This window comes from Cupressus sempervirens, chromosome 2, assembly GCF_028749045.1.
Source record: "Cupressus sempervirens isolate cs-2001-9-10 chromosome 2, ASM2874904v1, whole genome shotgun sequence".
NCBI classification, from domain to species: domain Eukaryota; kingdom Viridiplantae; phylum Streptophyta; class Pinopsida; order Cupressales; family Cupressaceae; genus Cupressus; species Cupressus sempervirens.
In genome coordinates, this window is record NC_143119.1 from 647,178,254 (window position 1) to 647,194,965 (window position 16,712).

The following is a 16,712-nucleotide window of genomic DNA, read 5'->3' on the forward strand; positions in this document are numbered from 1 at the left end:
ATAAGTTAATATTGCATCTTTCATTCACCTTATTTTCAACAATCATCCAATTTGGAATTATTTTTGTTTGATAGAGAATTAAACGAGTTGATGAAGGGTGATCCCCTTAGTACCACAAAAACATAACAAAACTATAGAAACAATATCAATTTGCAAGAACATAAAATAGGCTTTTTATTATCTCTAAAAGTATAGAATTATATATTTCAAAAATACAATATGCAAACCCACATGGGTGCCTTCCTTACAATATTATGGAAGACAAAGTTGTAAACAACCTCCCAAAACTTCCTTAAACAAACCTATGGGCCTTCCTTATATAGGAAATGTTCCATCACCTAAGAAGGTTCTAGATATTTATCCCTAACCCTTGAGGTTGACCAATTCTAAAACTTTTTTTATTTTTCTCATTTTATTACATAGAATCGATTGAAGACCTTTCCAAAATATGTTTTTAGGTAGCCCAACTTCTAGATGCTGTAAATTCTTAATTGTAGACTTGATTAAATACTATTACTACAACCTCTAGGCATCCTAGGTCTGACCCCTCAATGGCCTCTAAAGCCTCAAAATTGAGTTCAATTTTTTTTTTTATAAAAAAAGTTAATACCTAAAATCCTCAATAACTTCACCAATACATATGATATGGAAATAAAACTCAATTGAAAAACTAATATATCTAAGATGAACCTCCACCTATAAAATTGGAACATTCTAAACTTGTATGATCAACTTACTAAAAATAATAAGTTTCAACAAAAAATAACTTTGCCCTGAAACATCCTTATTGAAAAGACAAAAACATAAATATTTTTGGGTGATGCAAGATTTCCCTTATACCTAGGATGCTTCTGCATCACACATCCATGGTAATATGAGAAGTGACCCTATTACATCCTAGGTGTTTAGAGGAAAATCAAGATGATTAACATCCTCCCTTGTGAGCCATGATGAATCTTCTATATGTCTTCATTTTCATTTAACTAGATATTCTCCATATGTTTTGTTCCTTGTACACGACTATCCAATATATCCTTAACTTCCTTGGTAGTTGAAGTATTTGCCAAAATACTCCACAATAACTTTGTGACCTCATCTTCAACACCTCCTTCATGATACTCTATCAAATCTAAAATGTTAAATACTAGTGAAATATTTAATTCAGTTAACAACTCTACTTCATAGACATTTCCTAAATCATGCTTCTTCGATATCTTACATGACCAAACTTCTTCATTTTCAACTTGTTATACCATCTACCTATTGCAAATAGCTCCTTCCTCAAATGAACCATGAGTTTGTCCCTAACCTGAAATTCCTTATGCCTCGTCTTCTCATATGTCTTAGCATTGTATTATATATTCATCTTTGTAATGTGCTTCCTTACCTCCTCATGGATGATCTTCAAGTGTTCTGCAAAACTGTTAGCTTAAGCTTGATTTACCAATGCTCTTGTTGACAAATTATTAAATGCAAATTATGTCTATGGTAAAATCAAATCTTTTCTTGTTAGCTTATCTCCAACCAAACATTTTAACACATTCCCCAAACTCTTTATTCACCACTTCTATATGTTCATTGGTATTTGGATGATGTTTTGATTTGAGCTTCAAATTTGTCTTTAACTTCTTCTACAATGTACACTAGAAATACCCAACAAACTTAGTGTCTTGATCTAAAACTATGCTCTTTGGTAGACCATGTAATCTCACCACTTCTCTGAAAAAAATTATGCCACATCAACAACATCACTAGTGTTCTTGCAAGGAATAAAATGTGACATCTTTGAAAACCTATCAACAACCACAAAAATTGAATCATGCCCTCATCAAGTGCTTGGTAAACCAAGAACAAAGTCCATGCTAACATCCTCCCATGACTTCTCTGGTATAGGTAATGGTTAATAGAACCCTATATTCTACTTTACTCATTTTTCTATCTAACATACTCTACAAATCTGTACAAATTTCTTGACATCTCGCTACAATTATGGCTAGTAATAATTCTCACTTGCTAGAGCAATGGTTCTATCTCAACCAAAATGTCCAACCATTTCTCCACTATGCTTATTCTTGATGAGATTATCCCTCGTAAAACTTATTTGAATACACAATTGACTTCCTCTAAATAATATACCATCTTGGATGATGAAATCCAACCACTTGGTTTTGTCTAGAGTAATAGGTTTTGTGCAAGCTTCTCAAGCTTCCTTGAACCCAACCATGTCAATCTACATATTTGTTAGAAAAAGTTGTCTTTGGATAAGGGCATTTGCAACCCTGTTAGACTTCATGCTCCTATACTTCAAAATAAATGTTTAACTCTACAAAACATAAACCCATTTTAAATGTCTCTAATTCAAGTTTCCTTGATTGTTCAAATATTGTGGAGTTACACTAGTAGGCCTCTTCAATATTATTCATTTTGACCAAACTCAATTCCTCCTGAATACTTGGCATCAATCCATTAATGTAATTGACAACTTTCTCCTTATCAGCTTCTATATGGCCTATTGTGATGAGGACTCAATAGGACTCCTCTATATACTCTTGAACATATCTTTTTACTTGCTTCAACCCATGCATTTTCTTCAACAGATCAAACTCATAAACAACATGAATGATTTTTCTCTTCAATTTATCCACCATCCAATCCCATCTTTTGATTTTCTCCTTTCCTCTTTTATTTTGCTCCAATTGTCTCTCCTGCCACCAAATCTTTGCATGACCCTTCAATCTAGCCTTCACAAACTTGACCTTATTAGGATCCTCAATATCTTCATACTTGAAATATCTTTCAAATTTATTGATCTAGTCAATCAATTCTTCTAGGTCAAGGTTTTCTAAAATTGTGGGGACCTCAATCTTAGGTCTTTTCCCAATCTTGGAAATGGCCTTGAAAATCCTCTCTTCCTCGTGCTTTAGAACTTCGCTTTCACCTTCTTAGTCAATATTTCCTTCATCTTTGAATTCATCCTCACTTTCATCTCGTACAACATGATTCATCCTCTATGAATCTCCTCTTGCAATGCTCACAATTATCTTGTGAGGGCTTTAACCTCGGGTGAGACACCTCCAACTCTTCTTCCATGTTCACTTCGTGGAGGCATTTTCATGCTTATTGACAAAACCATAAACCACAATCTTGTACAAATTACCTCATAATCAACAATCTAACATACAAACTAAACCATGGTCCTGGTGCAAACTCCCTCACAATTAGTGCTCTGTCTATACACTCTAGAACTCCCACTCTAATACCACTTAATGAAGAGTGCTTCCTTCAATAAAAAAAACACACTACAGAAATAGAAAAACAACAATAATTTGCAATTATAGAAAATGGGTTTCTTATTATTCCAAAAGTATGAAATTACAAATTTCAAAAATACAAAATATGTAAAGCCACATGACAACCTTCCTTACAATATTTTGAAAGATAGCGCTGTGAACAACCACCCAAAACTATCTTAGACAACCCTACGAGCCTTCCTTATACAAACAAATTTCCACTGGCCATGGAGGTTCTATGTATTTATCCCTAACCCTTGAGGTCAACCAATCCTCAAATTATATTATTTTTCTCATTTTAATACATAGAATCAGCTCAAGACAATTACAAAGTATATTTTTAGATAGCCCAACTTCTAGAGGCCATAACTTCTTAATTATAGACTCGGTTAACAATTATGACCATTTTTTTAAAAACAACTATTCTACAATGCCTAATTGTGCATGCTCTAGTCAACTGAAGTTTAATCCCTCAACGAAGCCTCTAAAGCCTTCAAAATTGAGCTCAAAGTTTTTATACCAAAAATTAATATTAAAAATCCTCACTAACTTCAGCGATACATATCATATGGCAATGAAAATCAATTGACATACGACTGATATATCTAAGATGAACCTCCACTTGTGAAATTAAAACATTCTAAGCTCGTCTAACCAACTTACTTGAAATAGTAAGCTTCCACAAATAACAAATATGAGCTAAACACCCTTTTCAAAAGGCACAAACAAAAATATTTTTGAGCGATGCAAGATTGCCCTTACACCTAGAATGCTCTTGCATAAGGAGTTCAATTCATATTATCCATTTTTTATTCATTTATAAATAAGAAAATACTTTATATTGTCTATTTCTCTTATAATATTGTACTTGATCCTTCTACGATTTATCTTTTGATGCATTTTTTACCCTTTTTAACATCTACAGGTTATCTTTTGATGCAATTTTACCCTTTCTAACCTATTATTCATGTTGCCTTCACAACTAATCATACCACCTTTGATGACATGTCATCTCCTAAAACAATATTGTTAAGCTATGTTGCCAACTTCCAATCATCAATGTACTCATTATTAGTTTTAATTTTTTTTTATCTAAGTCATGTTCAAGGGGGGTATTCGAGTAAACTAGAAAATCACATAATTAATTATCAAATCCACTTTTTCAATTTAACATACTTAAACTAAACTAAGATCCTATGGTTTTTTTGGTGAAGCCATACGATGAAGACACTTGTCATTGTCTAATTTTATCTTCACCCAATGTTTCATCTAAGATTGTATTTTACTATTTTCTCATTATTTCATATTGTAATACTCACGCTTCTTGGATCACTAGAATTTTCAAGAGTTGTGTAACTAGTCAATTACATTTTTCTCATCTTTGAGATTTTGATTCTAGGCAATTTATGAGAGCTATGAGATTCACTAATCAATTGTATCAAGGTTCTCCACAAGAATATTTCAAAAATCCATTTCTATAAAAGATGAAAAATCACTACAGATAATTTCCATTATGTACAATACATAAACGCAAACATTTTACCCAATTAATATTGCAATTATATTTTGAATAATTTATTTATAATTTTAATCATTATATGAATCAAACATATTTATATAAAATGCACCAAAAAATATCTCATTATCAAACTCATATAATCAAATTATCAATAAACTAAATTCATCAACTAAATAGTTCAACATAATAGTATTATAGAAATCAATAAATGTAGTATCACAATTTAATCTCCTCCAAAGTAAAGTTTGTGGCTTACCTAATCTAAGCTAACTTTCATGATCACAAATTGAAACACTAACCTGCAAACTCTTTAATACCAATGAAAAATTAATAAATTAATAAAAACCAATTCTTTAAAGTTCACTTAAATAATGAAAGATAAATTTTAGATACTTAATATATAACAAAGGTTCTTTTTAAAAAATCATAAGATTCACAAATTTTCCAACTCATATAAATATCTACAAAGAATAATAGTCAAATAACCAAATCATAAATAAAATTCTGAAAAAACAAAATTCAAATTACTCATGATCTTTTAAGTTCACTTCAATATATTAGAAAGACCATAAACAACATTCTTAAAACAAAATTCAAATTACCTATAATATTTTATGTTCATTTCAATATATTAGAAAGATCATAAACAACATTCTTAAAATAAAGTTCGAATTACCTATAATATTTTAAGTTCACTTCAATATATTAGAAAGATAAAAATCAAAAAGATAAAAATCAAATGACCAAAACATAAACAACATTCATATAACAAAATTGAAGAAACTTCGAAAATCATTTGAATATTCTTAAAAGATAAAGTACCAAATGCCCAAGTAGTGAAACACTTGTGCTCTCTTAAGAAAAGTCACAATTTCAAATCTTACTAAAGAAAAAACAAATCAATAATGCACAAACAAAACTTACACATAAAAGCATATAAAACATCCCCAATACAAATCAGAAAGACCCATGGAGCCTTAAGCTCTATAATATTTCCACAAAATCCTAGTAACCCATATCTTTCAAATTATCCATGAAAGATGAATAACAGATCATCAAGCATAAGCTTTCATTCCCACAAAAAATTCCGGCTGCGAGATAACCACTTGAATAATTTCTAGTGGGAACAAGATAATAAACAGTGTGGTTAATCCCAAAGACCTTAACAGTAAAAAGAATCAGCATAAAAAAAGTGAGGAAACGTACAGCCTAGAGCTTCGGTCTCAATCAAACTTGAACAAGTCTTGAGATCATAACAGTTATTCAAATACCCAATCCATACTTTCACTTCACTAAAGTCAATTGAAAACTTTCAAGCCTCACTAATTGACAAAATATACGACCATTTGAATATTACTGATGGAACAAAATTGGTCGTACCCACCAATGAAGATAATGGCCATGACGCCTTCGTGTTCAGATTTTCCACGCCCAATTTCTTTCAGTTACTTATTAGTCCATTCAAAATCCCCGCTTTGCATTGTCTATGAAAAGTAAGATATGTCTCGTAATTTATTAATTTTATAAACTCTTCTGAGCCTTCTTCAAGGAGAGAGCTTAGAGAGAGCTTAGACAATTAAGGTTACAGAAAATTTACCTAAAAAAGGCTCATCTTTTCCTAGAATGCTAATGTATGCTATTCCAGACTGCAAATGACTTTAATCTTGCTAATAAATTTTGAATATGCTAATTAATAACTTTCAAATGTGGTTTCTGTGAAACTTCCTTTTAATTTAAAGAAAAAAAACTCTGAAAAACATTAATAGTAAATTTTAGGGAAAAAATGATCAACAGAAGCTTGACATAAAGAAATTATGAAAACATTTACAAATTACTCTATCATGTTACAGATGAACGAACTGCTTCAGAGCATAAAACATGATTTATAGTCAGGATGAAAAAGTAAATAACTTTAAAAATCTATATGATCTAAAATTTCAGTCATTACAAGAAAACCTTTTCTTTGAAATAGTTTATATTACAAGAAATGATGTGATGCAGAATCCTGTACAATACTACGTGCATCAAGCAACAAATGTCCCTATGATTTCTAAACGTCTTATTTTACTTAATAAAAAACTTTTTAACTTATAAGCGCCAGCCCAAACAATTCACAGTTCAATATGATTAGAACCTCAGTAGAAAACAGAAACCAAAGTTGGGTATATGGGAAAAAACAGCAATAACAATTTAAACTTCACCATTAAAATTAACCATTATCAGCAGTAACAAATATGATTCGGAGTTGCATCCGATTCGATGTGAAAATCACTTGATATACATATATAAAAAAAGGTTTAGCAACAAAACGTTCATCTGCAGGCAGTTTACCTGGCATTGAACTTTAACTTCATCTGTAACCTTTGTGGCACAGGAAAAACAGCAGTATTTTAAACAACCCACATTAGGGAGAGGCCCATAGTCAGTTGGTACACCTTCCAATCTTGCAAACCAATGGTTCTTGTTGCCCATTGTTGCTAGACACAGGAAGGGGCCTCTTCCTGCTCACCAGAGGCACACCAAACAGCTTGGGGCTTCCTTTATTGTCATCTTCTTCTTCATTTTTTATAGAATTGAAAGTTTTCCTATCTACTTCTCTACACACACCATCTACAAAAGGCACGCCGAACAGCTTGGAGATTCTTTTATCGTCATCATCTTCTTCGATTTTTACAGAAGCGAAAGTTTTCCTTTCTACTTCTCTACACACACCATCTGCAAAAGGCATCCTCTTTGAGGCAATGCATTCTTTTGCTGAAGGTGTAATATATAGGTTATCATTTGCAAGAGAAGGAACTGAGCTCAAGGAGCTGCCAGGACAATCTCTTGAAATACCCTCTCCCCCATGATGCTCCAGATACTCCTTTAGCCTCGCCAACATTGCGAGCCTTTCTGAGGATGAGACATTTTGGGACAGAAAATTGGTTACAACATCTGGGGTAATGTTCACATGTTGGGATAAGAATAGGAGCAGATGATTGCATAGCTTTTTCATTTGGGCTAGCTCAGTTATCAATTGATAATTGTCCTTTCTCAGTTTCTCGTTTTCTTCCACCGCATTTTTATGGTTAAGAGCTTCTATTGCAGGGGAGGAGGTAGGAGAAGAGGTGGAAGACCACGTTTGTTCATCGGCTGAGTTAGATGGGGAAATGGGCCTGTTCTCAGTTGGAGGAGGGGGCTGTATGAGACCCTTTCTTCTGTGGATCTCAGAGAGCAAATGCTTCTCTCCCTTACGGAAGAATTCATTTGAGAACTCCCACCTGTCTGGAACAATCTTCCTGAAACCCTGTATCAACAAACAGATTGTTGCCATGAGAATCTACACACCATCATATTAGCTCCAGATTTTTAGCTCTGCCTTTACTAAGCCAATTAAATGAATTCCACCAAACTCCTTTCTAAAAATACGTGCGCTTTTACAAAAATTCAAAAATGCATTTGTAGACATCAAAAGAAGGAACTCAAGCTATATATAAAAAAGCTCCAAGCCTCCAAGATTGCAAAATCGTATACTGACATGCTATAATCCATGTGTTTTCTTGTTGAACACCAATGCAAAGCCAATAATTATGTTTATAATCACTCCATGTACATTACCTGTCCTCTAAACACAACATGTATAATAAGTTTTTCAACGTTTAAACTTTTAGCAGAAAGAATGGAGTAGATGAATTGTACAATTTCGATATAATTTTCTTTGTAACATTTTTGGGACTGGGAAGCAGAGTTCATCATCCTCGAAAAGGAGATGTATGTTGCAGCTTGCATTTGGGTTCTGCTCTTAGAAGGATTATATCTAGATTTTTAGGGTTATTATGTCCTCTAAGATTCAATCTTGTTTCTTATAAATGTTTGCTCCATGCTTTTTTTCCAGAATATAAGAGAAAAAGTGTCTACACTCTTGGGATCACTTAATTTCTGCTAAGAATTATATAAGGTTGACTTGAATCAGAATTTACATGTTCAGGCCATGAAATCCACCAAAAAAGGCCAAGACCTTTCCATCAAGCACCAACATTGTCCTATCAAAATGGCAGTCCAAGCTTTCCAATGAAACCTAATGAGCTTCTGTGGACCTGAATTCACATGCTCTATGTTAGAACCCAATTTCCTTTACCACCCTAGAATATTTTTGCTCTCTTCTCAAATCTGTATGCTATGTACCTGCACACTATCTTTGAAGTGATTTTGGGGTTATTTACAGAGGAAAATGAACTAAAACAAGGGTAAAAACTGGATCTATTGTACTTTTGCACAGTGTTTCCTAATTGGGTCTAATGAAGTTCTCAACGAAGATAACGTTCAAATTTTTAATCTAGCTTTAACCTTATCTATTCTGCAAATTGTTGTTCACTTCCTGTTACAGGCAATAAAGTGGAGCCTTTACTTTACCACCTTGAATTCATATTATCCTTTCATTTACTCTGCAGTCAAAATGATTTGGCAACACGCACTTTAATTGGAGTAGCTGATACCCACTATTAAATTGTGCAAGCAGATATAATCATCACAGTTGAGAGCACTATAAAAAGCTATTAAATCCATGTAAAATATCACTGACATATCACCTTCAAAATCTCCGCAATATTCTTGTTCCCCTTTTAGATTTGACTTTGAAAACAACAGAACAAAAGAGGGAATCGAAGAGCTTACTATCAACCAAAAGACTTTAACAATGCAACAGTACAGTCGAAATAATCACAATAACGGACAGCAACATAAGCACTTCAGAATTTGCTTTCAGGAAAAGCAATAACAAAAAACTTGCTTTAAAAAATTGCTTGACATCTAACAAGCAAAAGATCGAAATTGAACAGCAAGGTTGAATTCAACCCAGGTTAATCCAAACAAATGATGGACCAAACACTAAACAAAATTCATGAAATCTTTTGATAAAAACAATATAAAAATAAAGCCTAGAGGTCATGTTTGACTGATAACAAAGAAAAAATACCATAGAGAAGAGCAGGGATTTGACCCCGTGGGCAATCTCCCTGGTTAAAGCAGCTTTAGGTACTATCTTGCAAAGGTAAGTGCCCAAATCCCAATTGGAATAAGAGCTTTCACATCCCATATTGAACAAGGGCCACCACGCCCCCATATATCTTAAACTTTAATATAACTATAGTACAAGAACAAAAAAGAAAAGAAAAAACAAGTTTAAAGGGTAATTGGTTTCAGGAGTCATTCTTAGCTAAGCCCAAGTTCGATTCTCAGGCCCAAGGTAGGTGGGCTCGCTCTTACCATCTAGGCCCAGGATTGTGGGCTCGCTTGCAAAGCTAGGCCCAGGTTCGATTCCCGAGCCCAACGCCTGAGATGCACAAAATGGGCTCATTTCAAAATAACTTTTGCAGATCAACACAGAACAGAGATCCCACCAGAAGATAAACGAAACCAGAAGAAAAACAAAGTGAAAAAGCCCAGAATCTAAAGACATTAAACATTAGCAATCCTTCTCTCCTCCACATACCCCAACCAAAAAGTTCATAAAAACAACTGCAAAGAGCAAAAAGGGAGGACACAATCACACAAAAGCCTTGTGAAGGATTCGATTCCGAAAGTAGTGCAATGGATTAATACTTACATAAGTGTTCAGCTGGCGAACAAAGCTGGAGAAATTGTTGTGCTTGAAGTAATTAGGCAACAAATCCCTGGCAAATTCTGCAGGCCGCCAGACTATAAACGTTGTGCCGGCTTCATTCCATGAAATCAAGTCGTCAGTGGCGGAATCATCTACTAACTGGTATGTCTTGATCAGAAACGGAGCTGGTACTGATCTGTGACACGACTCAACAGCCACCACCGCCCCATCGTTACTCGGTGGCTGTTTCTGTTCCCCTGAAAACCCCATTTCACACTACGCCTGGCACCTCAATTTCAAAACCTCGGGAGCCAGCAGAATCACCAATTTTACATGATAGTCATCCCAATACCTTGGAAACAATCACAAATCTTCGCTCAAACGAACCTCGATCGAAGACTTCCCAACACACACACACACTCAATCTTTCAAATTCATCATGACGCTCAACAATTTCCTTTCCAAAACTAGGGTGCCATTGCAAACTTATCACTAATAGCCCTTATTTTAAGAATCCTTCCTAGTCTCTCGGTCAAACAATTCACAAAGGATCAACAATCAATCTTGCCTCCAATTTCACATAATCCTGGGCCAGAGAAGCAAAACCCAATTGAAAATTCTAACCACAACTCGAAACCCAATCCACCCAAATGATCAAAAACAAAATTCCGCAATCCAAGTTACATATACCTGCGCCAGAACAGCGCACCCACATGGAAATTCCTGCAGGCACCAATAAAACCCAATTTGCCCAAAATAGGCAAGGATCTTAAACACACAACAATCCAACCGATGCTTAAGATTTATCCCCCGGACAACATAAAATCATTCAAACCCATGAAGGACCATCCAACTTAAATTGAATATATTATCACGAATGTTCCACGGGGAGGTTCTGGAAGCTTTCGTATTTCTTCCTTGGAAAAGAGTACCATAAAATATTCAATGACAGCAATAATGGACGGATTTAGTACTAGTCCTGCGACTTACGTAACACCATATACACAGCTTCTCCTCTGGTTTCGTCTCGAATACATGTTCTAGAAGCTTTGGGAAAGACGTGTGAGAAGGGGATTGGGCAGGCTAAGGGACAAAGTTCCTTGGGCCCATTTTGTTCCAAATTTCTATGTTTTGGGCGGAAATATCACAATAAAGGCCTTTGTCAGCATGCTTAAAACAGACCAAGTCAAAAAAAGGACTGTTGGGCTGTGTAAATGGTACACTCAATTCTTGTCTCTTGCATTTCATTCAGATAGAAATGTTTGTTTTTCGTAGCTGGCTCAATTTGGGTACCCTTCTTTGGCGTTTTGTGGTTCCGTGCTCAAGCTTCAATGGGAGAGTGAGTAAAGAGTCGGCTATGTATTTCCCCCATTTTGAACCAGTCAAGCCAATTGGGAAGCTTCCTCATGCAAGGATCGTGCTTTGGCTTTCCCATGTTTTGGCTTAAATATCACCCATTTGTTTTGGATGATTTTGATGGAATAGTTATTTTATTTTATAAGGATGGTATTGTGGGGAATGTAGATTGAGTTTTGGGTTTGATTTAGAGAGCAGCAATATGGTTTGGCTTAAATATCAACTCATTTGTCTTGGGTAATTTTGATTAAAAAAAATTCAAAGATGGTACTCATATTGTGGGACTTATATTAAGATTTGGGTTTTCTATCTAGGTAGTGGTCTTAGTGATTTTGATGGAATAGTCATTTTTTCAAAAATGGTATTGCAAGGAATGTAGATTAAGATTTGGGTTCTAGCATGGTAGTGGCTATCCAACAAACTAATCCCTAAAGTACATAAAATAAGTTCGGAAAACTACTATGTCCCCTTTGATAAAATATATGTTTTGGTTTGATGTTTACATGTTACTTTCTATCAAGAAAGGCTTCCTAAAAAAGCTATCAATTTTTTAAGAAATGTTTTAAAGGTACTAGTCCCATGAATTTTGTACTTCAACTTTAAAGCTTTGAAGCTTAAGGAAGCTAATGGACATCAAGTGCATAACATTGTCTTATATATTATGTGTAGTGAATAAAAATAAGTTACACAAATCATTTTCCTACCAAATTCATTTTTTGAGGAAAATCTAACTTTAGATATTTGACTAAGTAGTAGGTCACATTGATAAATTAGTGGGACAATTTCTAGCGACACCCAATTTTGATATGCAACCTTAATAAGTAAGAATCCCGTTTTCTAGGAAAATATTAATCTAACACAAGTTTTTACCTTTTTCTTCATGAGACCTCCTCTTTGTGAAAAATACTCCCATGGGACTCCCATGAGAAGCTTAAGCTTATGGTTTTAGGGAGAGGAGGTCCCATGAATAAAATAAGAGCTCCTACTTTTAGCTTGCATATTTGAACAAGTATAAATAGGGTCAAGCTAGGAATTTCCCCACCACCTTAAGAATGCTATCTCTCACTTTTTGGTTAAAAACAAATTTTAGAGGGAAAATAATTTTGTTAAAACCAAGAGACTAGTAGCTTTCAAATATTCCAACAAGATTTGAACAAATCTAGATCTATTTTTTAGGAAGCCCCTTCTATGGAACCCTAGCCTAAGATGTCTTAGAATTTTTGAGGCATGTTGAACTAAATGTAGAATTTTTTTTATTGTTAAAGTGATGTGATTGATAGACAAGAGCCTACAACGCATTGGTAAATTGTGAGCCTATCATCGGGGAGGTCTTGGGTTCGAATCTACTCACGATTAACACATAATGATAATTAATCTTAATAATAATAATAAATAACCTAGGCTTCGGCCATTTACCTATCAAAAAAAAAAAGTGATGTGATTGGGCTGGGGGGCTAGCTCGATTAGTGTGAGCCTCCTTTAATAAAGCATGCGTTTATGATGTTCAATCTCCTCGACCCATGTGGTATCAACAAATGTGTTGCATCAACAACATTGGTCACATTCAAAATGTTTACTTGACGCATTGTAGTTTATAAAAGATGTTATACCTAATTCTTGTCTTAAAAAAAGTGACATGATTGAATTTAAATGAGAAAATATGTTATTATGTTACTAGTTGAAACTAATAGAAACAAAAAATGTCTTGCACTAAATATCAAGGTATATCAATAAGAAAAATTAACAAAAATTAACCATGGATAAATGATTTGGGCCTAGTCATTTACATATTTTAGAACTCAAACAAAACTAAAGTGATTGAGATGTGTACTTTTATGTGAGATGAAAGGAGACTTGTTTGATTATGGTATGTTAGTTTGTGGTGACTGATCAAGGAAGTATTGTACATACTTCATAATTCTTTGGGGCTTGGGAAATCTCCCTAAAAAAAAAAATTTGGGCCCTATTTTATTAGGATTTTGGGCTGACATGTAATAATTAGATCTATTAGATTTCCACAATCCATGAAAATGAGATTTTTAATTTCTGGATTTGATTGTGTACAGTTTTTTTACCATCAACATTTCAGATCATACTACATGATCCATCATCAAGATGCAAGAGAACATGAAGACAAAGAATCATGTAGTATGATGATGGATCATTTTTTGTTCTTCATGTTCTCTTGCATCTTGATGATGGATCATGTAGTATGATCCAACACGTTGATGGTAAAAAAACTCTACACAATCAAATCCAAAAATTAAAAATCTCATGTAATAATTAATTATAACCCTAAAGTGGTAAAAATACTTGTATAAAAGAGCTTAGGGTTAGGAGTTTTTCATAGTGTGTGATTTGAAAATTGCTTCTTGCGGCGATATTGAGCTGTAAGGGATTACATATTGTAATCAGGTTGTAAGATCACTGGATCGTAATAATATTGGACTTGATGTTTGGTGGGCATAGCTAGGGTTTGGGTGAACCACGTTAAATCTTGGTGTCTTGTGTTCTCTTCTGTGCGATTCAATATTTTCTAATATTGTTTATATTTGCATGTAATTGTTATTTTTGTCTATGGATTGTAATCAGGTTGCAATCACTGGATCGTAATAATATTGGACTTGTTGTTTGGTGGATGTAGCCCAGGGTTTGGGTGAACCACGTTAAATCTTGTTGTCTTGTGTTCTCTTCTGTGTGATTCAATATTTTATAATATTGTTTATATTTGCATGTAATTGTTATTTATGTCCATGGTTTTATCCTAACATGGTAGAGATATGATACCAAAAATTTGAATTGGTTCTAAAATAGACATGAGACTTAGGTAATATAGAAGTATGCAAAACCTTGAATTAAGATTAAAAGTGCCAACCTTGAACCATTTGAGTGTAGCTAATGTAGGAGCATCTCGAGTTCATTAGTAATCTTACATTAACCAGTTGAAGTATTTTGTTTCATTTTCCACATTTCTATGTGTTTACAATATTCTTGTTATGCACCACATGTTTGATTGTGTTCTTTCTCTTGGAGGGTTTTGCAGATTACATTAGGTTCCAGTCTTCTCCTTATGATCATATAAGCAACCTTGGTGTCATAGAAAGATGGAAAGGGTTTAATTTTTTTTGACACAATCTCACCTTTAGTAATGGTTCCACCAAGAACTTTGATTCCACAAGTAACTTATGTTATCTTTTGTACATATGTCCTTGTGTTCTCATATTCACTCATCCTCATAGATTCTAAATTTACTTTTAGACTTTGTAAACTCACTTGTTACAAAAAATTGTATCCTTCATAAAGTGATTGAAATTCTATCCAAATATTATGAGAAGTCTCATATTCCATCACATAGATGTATATTTAGTATCTTCTAGGGCAATAATTAGGGATTCCTTGGAAACTATGTTACTTTAGAATTTCTTCATCTAGAGTTCATCTGCATTCTCAAGATCTGGAATTTAGTAAGCATTTTTTGTAATATTTTATATCCACGCATATCAAGTTTGTAATCATCCATCCTTTCCAAAGTGCATAGTCAATTCCATCAAACTTTAGAATATCCTTATTAAAGGCCATTACATATCTCCTCAAGTAGTTAAGATTAAAAAAGAGGAATAAAGAGATCTGATACCAATTATTAGGATTAAAAATGCACCATGCACAACTAAGAGGGGAGGTGTGAATCAGTTATGGGAAAATCAAAACATTAAACCATCCACAAGTAATCAGATCTAAAACATTTAAATCTATGCAAAGAAAATAACAACATAATAACAATATTTTGTTCTTGAGGAAAACCTAGTTAAGGGAAAAAATCTAGTGAAGATCAAACCTACTAGATGATGTACTATCACATATAAAACCTTGTTAGAGATATAATAGGGAATGCACATGCATTCATGCGCAAACCTAAAACTCATTTCTCTAATACAACAAAGGAAACAACCCTACTTGGATAATAATCCAATTACAATAAGGGAAATAACCCAAAGAGTGAACACCAATTTACTATGGACAACAATTCACTGAAATGAACTAACTAAAAGAAGTGACTATGCCATTACAATTCCTTTGAAGCACAACATTAGATTCCACTCGTATCTCTATTAGCCCCAACTGATACTGTAATTGATACTAGGAGGTTATTAGCTGATAATGCTAAAAATGTATGTAAAAGAGTCATATCAGTTGATATGTTTTTATTGATCTCAATGTCTTAGTTGGCTAGACATTATGCTAATTCAGTAGGGTACCATATCATTAGATTGATGAAGATGATTTGAAGAAAGTATGATGAAGATGTAAATGATATATAAGGTATTCAGTGGCTACTTGAATGGGATGGATAGTGATAATGTATTGTTGCAATGTATTGAAGAACTCAAAGCTTAATTGAGTGACAAGTTTAATGAAGGGAGATTGTATTGACGAGTGAATGTAGTATTGCCTAAGCGATTGGCAAAGGAAAAGGATAAATTCAATATTTCCCAAGCAAGTCAGTTTAATTGAGTTCTATATTACCTGAGTAAATGTTATGTTTGCTAAGTAATAGCTAGATGAACAAGCTTAGAGAATTGGAATCTAAGGCCAACTTTTGATGGAAATTTAGAAAGTTTGAAATGGTCTAAGGCACAAGTCAAAGTTTGTTACAAGATCAACAATTGTGAAAATTCAATAAAGATATGATGACAAAGATTGAAGAAGGATAAGGCTATGCACAAAGGTCTATGAAAACTATAATTTTTAAGTGTCAAGATTCATTGTATGAAATTTTGAATCTGGAAATTTGGTTTTAACCTAAGATCAATGACTATGATTAAGAGGTCAGAGATAAAAGGATCTAGAAGCTTTAACATGACTATTTAAGGTGGAGACAAAGACAAATTTAGGTTTTTGGTTGATGTTATTGGCTATTGAATTGAAATTTGATCATATTGCTAAAGTGTTAAGCTACCGTGAATAC

General features: G+C 33.7%; 1 protein-coding gene across 1 annotated transcript; it reads right to left on the reverse strand.

Moving 5' to 3' along the window:
* Positions 1–6,992: 6,992 nt before the first annotated feature.
* LOC149575037 (heat shock factor protein HSF24-like) lies at positions 6,993–11,719 on the reverse strand. Its single transcript, XM_089814899.1, has 2 exons — positions 10,394–11,719; positions 6,993–8,095 (listed from the first exon to the last, which is right to left on the reverse strand). Exons 1-2 carry the CDS (start codon positions 10,658–10,660, stop codon positions 7,232–7,234), a joined length of 1,131 nt encoding a protein of 376 aa, XP_089671025.1. The 5' UTR covers positions 10,661–11,719; the 3' UTR covers positions 6,993–7,231.
* Between the last annotated feature and the right edge of the window lie 4,993 nt (positions 11,720–16,712).